The 5556-nt window shown below is 36.9% G+C and overlaps 1 protein-coding gene across 1 annotated transcript in view; it reads left to right on the forward strand.

The window, feature by feature from the left end:
- Positions 1 to 377: 377 nt before the first annotated feature.
- Positions 378 to 5556, forward strand: part of LOC103456679 (vasoactive intestinal polypeptide receptor) — a 21630-nt gene continuing 16451 nt past the window's right edge. Inside the window, exon 1 of the mRNA XM_017302014.1 lies at positions 378 to 602. Coding sequence (XP_017157503.1) covers positions 549 to 602 — 54 coding nt within the window. The 5' untranslated portion in view covers positions 378 to 548. The remainder of the gene's footprint in view (positions 603 to 5556) is intronic.

Raw genomic sequence — 5556 nt, forward strand, 5'->3', positions numbered from 1 at the left:
CACTTTTTCAGTTGTATTGCTGGTAATTCAGTGATTTCTCGCTGAGAAAATCAGATTTATTTTCTACACTTTGTACACTTTGCTTTAACTTGGCCACCCCGCCGCTCCTGATAAAATCATCTTTCAGCGTGCCTGTCAGACCGCGTTCAGCCTCTGTTTATTTGAAGAAGATTAAATGGAATATTAGGGATTACACAGGAATTAATTACCGGCCTCTCTTACCGACACAGTCCTCCGACAGCACGCAGCGAGATGACAGCCTTGTTAACGGCCCCCCGGGACCGGCGCCGTGGAGTTGTGAATGGCGGAGGGGAGGGACGGAGGGGGAGGGAGGTGGAGCTGCTGCAGCTGTCCTGCTGCTGGAGAGGCGCACAGACAGGAGCGCGGTCTGATCTAGCAGCAGCAGCAGCAGCCCTTTTCTCCCTCACTCAGTTCTTCTCATGTCTAAGTAGTTTTTACAGAGGAGAAATCACCTGATCCAAACTGGACTGATTCAACTTCCCACCAACTGTCCTTTGCTGAAACTGGGAAAAGAAACGGACGACAGGATGGATTCTTTCCAGCTGCTTTTTCTGCTGCTGCTGTACGGATGTCTTCCAAAAGTAAGTGTTTTTTTTTTATTTGTTTAATTTATTTCATTTTAAAATAGCCTGATAATCCTGTTAAAGCATTTGGTTGATTTGAGCATTATGCATTTCACTACTACATGAATGTAATGTATACCCAAAAGTAATTGATCTACTTAATAATATTCCTACTAAATAAAATGAAAGTTGTTTAATCACTTAGATTTACAATGAATGCCTTGAATTGTTGACGTCATATCTACTTTCTACATTGTCCCTGCCACTTGTTGACAGCCTAAAGACGTCTGGCTTTTTCTGAAACATTTTTTTCCGTCCTTTTCTCAGAAGGTGACTCTGAACGTTTAATTTCTCGGTAGTCGTCGACAGATGCTCTCTGCTCAGTGAAGAAAGCGTTTGTAATTCAAATAGATGTTCTAAGCCAAGGCCACGCTGGTATAAAGTAGACATTTTTCAACAGACTGGATTGTGAGTCAGAGCAACTGAATGGGACCTGAATTCAGCTGCTTTTACCTTCAGTCATTGTTTTCGCTCTCAAATAATGTGCAGCGATCAGTGCATTCAAAGTGGATGACAATGGAGAAAGACAAGGGATGTCTGGCAAAATATATTTTCCAATCCCTCCATCCATCCATTGATTGGATGAGTGTTGGCTTTCTGTGGAACTGTGCAGCAGATTGCTTCACTATCCCATTTGTTTTTAGATTCTTTTTTTTTTTTTTTTTTTTTACCATTAAAACCTCCCTTAGTAAGATGGGAAAATCAGTGGCTCCACATACTTTGGTCTTGTCTATTCACACTCAAACCTCACGTGAAATTTTGTGGTTTTATCAGAAGCATTTATGCTTGTGCTGATCTCTGTTCACGTGCACAGCCGTTCAGACACTCGTGTGATTTCAAAGAAGTGGGATGCTTTTTCTCCCCGTTTTCAAATACTTTCGAGAGGCAATCAAAGACAACTCTTAGGACACGAACGATGGTTGTGGATTAAGTGTAGCTACTGCCCACAGAGAAGGGCTCCCTTGAGGCCCAAAACAATAAAGTCTCTCTGCCTCCTTGCCTTTGATTACTTCTGGGCCACCCAGAAGCCTTGCATTAACCGGAATCATCACTTGTTGATCCGGCTTAGTGGCTCTTGCCGTGCGTCTTTCCCAAAGTCCTCTTTGGTGGCTTTAAAGTGACGCAGCCTGACATGTTACATCAATACATCCAGTGAGAAAATGTGGTGCTCAAGCCTGCACAGAAAGTCCCCTAAGTGGGTAAAAACTGCGCGCCAGTGGCTGAATGTCGCTGTTATCGATTTAACACAAAGCAGATTGGAGACGGAGGAAGAAGAGGACAGAGAGCGCGGTGGGCGATAAGAACTCGTCCTTCCCTCTGGATGTGAAAAACAAAATCACCTGGCTGACACCGAGAGGAACCATCTGAATAAATAAAGTCCGTCTTCATCTAAACTGTTTGCGTTCGAGTGCAGCTGGGCGATTTCCTGTTGTGGTTACAGAATGAGAAATGAGGTACATTTTGAAGGAAAGCATTCGTTTGACACGCCTCCTGCTAGTTAACAGAGCAGGCCATGACAAACGAGTTTCTGTCAGAGCAACCATAAACAGAACACTTCAAATAACACAACAAAGCTTAATTAAAAGAAAGTTCTTTAGCGGGGCCGGAGAGGGGTGCTTTTTTTTTTTTTTTTAATCAGTTTCTTAAAGAAGGCTGTGAAGCAGCATTTTCAAATCAGCACAAGAAGCAAAATTTAAGCAGCCATCAGTCAGGTCAGAGATAACATCAAGCTCTTTGAAAACAGATGGCTGCTAGAGACGAATGAGGCAGCCAGCGTGAACATCAATGTTGACTGAAACACAGCAACCAACATGAATAATCATGTCCCGTTACGTTTTAGTGTGAGCACCCCGTTTCCTGTTGCCTGAGCTTCCAACGGTTCAAGAAGCCATTTTACCATTCTCCCGTCTTTCCATGATATCATTTGTACTGATGGCCTAAATTGTAATCTTTTCCCAAGCCCAACCAAGCAGAACATTCATTTTCACTGTTTCACGCTGCCTCCCTGCAGACAGACGCTCGCTGTCCTCTTACTTTCGGCTGACATGAACTGGATTACTTTTTTGGTGCGGCGCTTCAGTCGCCATGCAATCACTCTACACTGAAAGAAAAAAGCTGTTCAGTTTACTTAATTTTATTGTGTACATCGGTCCCACACAATGTAAATAAGTAGAACAGACATATTTTCCCTCTTTCCCTCAAATACTTAAAGCTTGTCAAATCAACATATTTTATTAACCTGAGATTACTTGAAAATATTAAGTTGAAACTACAAACATTTTATCTCTTACCATAATGTAAATATATTATGTATTATCAATAACTTTTTTTATGTCTTAGTAACACAATTATAATGAATAACACCAGCTTATGTTTCATTGCCAGTATTACTCAAAGAAATTGTGTTGTGTCAACACAATTCTATCATGTTATTGGAACACATGTTACAGCTTTAAATCCTACTTAATTTTTTCAAGTTATCTATATACCTTTCTAATGTAAAAAATTTAATAAAAAAGAAACAGATCTTTGACAAGAAAGACAAAGTGCAAGTGCTGCTGAACAATTGAACTTTATTTAAATGAACATTCCTAAATCACCTTTTGTATTTAACATTTTTTACATTTATGACACAGAACATTTTTAAATTGAGTCTTACCTGAAATACAGTTTTTATTAACAAGCATGTTATTTAAGATATGAAATGATATCAAGTTTTGATATATTAATATTTAAGATATAAAATGGATATTAAAATATAACAGTTAAGCTTTATAAAACATATTTAACATGATATAGAAAAGTATTTCAGATTTTAACAATGTTTTTGAACATGTAACATGACATTAAAGCTGCAGTATGTAAGTAAGCAAAATGTTTTTTTTTTACATGTTTGCCAACATTATAACAAAGTCATGTCAGTGGAAGACAGCGCTGGATTTCTTCCAGTTTATGTCTCTTGCTTTACTGTAAATGATGAGGGAAATTTTATACAAGTGTTTTTAAAGAACTTAGTTTTTATAAATTACACACTGCAGGTTTGAAGGTTAATCTGGAACATATTTGTACAAGAGATATACAAGATTATGTAGAAAAGTCAGATTTCAATAACACTATTTGCCAGGGTGCCCATATGACTGACATGAGATTAATACTTTTTTGAACATCATACATGTTCAAAAAAGTTGAACATGTATGATGCTGATACTTTTTTAAATCATTTAATCTTTTATAGAGATATGTTAAAGGTCAACCTTTAAGATGCTGTATGTTCCCCTGAGAATTTATTTATTTTTTTGTAATTTGTTTAAACTATCACTATATTATTATATTGCAAACAATAAAACATCCGACAGATAATTAGTGAAAAAAACTGAGCCTTGTCTTATACAGACATAACGTACTGATAGTTCTAACCAATATGTAAAAAGAAAGTTATAAAGTTACATACTGCAGCATTAATTTCATATTAATACATGTTCAAACAGTTTGTAGAAATCTGGCTAACACTTTATTTGACGGGGTGCACAAGACTGACATGACAGTCATGAACATAAGAGTCTATGAATGATATGAAGTGACATTTGGTAAATAATGACACTTTTAATGCAACGTTGCTCCAAACGTTGCATTAAAAGTGCCAACTTTGCATTAAAGTGTCATTATTTACTAAATGGCACTTCATAACAGTCATAGACATTCGTAAAGACTCCTTCCTGTTCATGACAGATGCTGTCAGGTTTATGATGGATTTCTATCAACTTTATTGAACGTACATGCTGCCAAATGTAACTTTTGTGACAATTCTTTTGTACATATTTGTTAAAATTATTATTATGTCAAGTCCGTATAACACAGCTTAATTTTTTTATATCATCAGTCTCATGTTTTACTGTTTACGCGAAAAACCTATTGCTTATAAATATCACATACGGCAACTTAATAGTTGACCTTGTACATATTTCTGCAGTTAGTCATTAAAAAATAATAAAATTGTGTCCTGCAATGAGGAATACAACAACAGAAAACACAAAAAGTGAACATTAGAACATTATTAAATAAAAAATTTTAAAATGCCCATTTACCCACTCATAGAGGCAGTTTTTAAGGAATAATGTCTTGTTGGACAGTTCACCTCCATCCAGTTCCATTGTTATCTTCTGTAACACCTCAAAAGTGTAGCGGAGGTCAGCAGGGTAGGCGAGGTTCAGTCCATATATCAGTCCTTCAAGTATTACAGCAGCTGTTGGCACACTATCCAAATTGGACACCACTCTGATGCGTTCAAGGACGATCCTGATGTCTTCATGTGATGAAGTCTTTCAGATGAAAAACGCTGATGGTGGTGGTTCCAAAAGCCTCTTCAATGGTAGCTTCATCCACACCCTATGTGAAGTGATGACAAGTTAATCTCTCTTTCTCTAGACCTAGATGCATCTATTTATATAGATAGGTAGACCTTTCTCTATAAGAGCTATCTCTAAAAGGTTGGACAGATCAACGTACATTTTGATGAATATAGAAATCTCAAGTATATCTAAATGTAGAGATAGACATAGATGGATGTATCTATCCATGTGGAAAGAGATATATACATATCTAGATAAATCTAAATCTAGATAGAAATAATTATGTATGTACAGATCTAAATCTTTCTCTATATTTAGAGAGATTTATCTATCTCTAGTTGTGTAAATACACATATAGATACATACCACATACTCCTGGATGAGCTTGGCTGGATCTTCTCCCATATACATGCAGACTTCCTTAATGACACACTGCCATGGAGCATCAACATCTTCACACTGAAAAAWATTAATGGAATTAGAATCTTTTTTCAAGCCTTATGCTTGAAGTTTAACAATTTATTTTACACAACTGTTTTAAAGTGAAGACATACAAATAAAAT

The sequence above is a fragment of the Poecilia reticulata genome, linkage group LG20, assembly GCF_000633615.1.
Source record: "Poecilia reticulata strain Guanapo linkage group LG20, Guppy_female_1.0+MT, whole genome shotgun sequence".
NCBI classification, from domain to species: domain Eukaryota; kingdom Metazoa; phylum Chordata; class Actinopteri; order Cyprinodontiformes; family Poeciliidae; genus Poecilia; species Poecilia reticulata.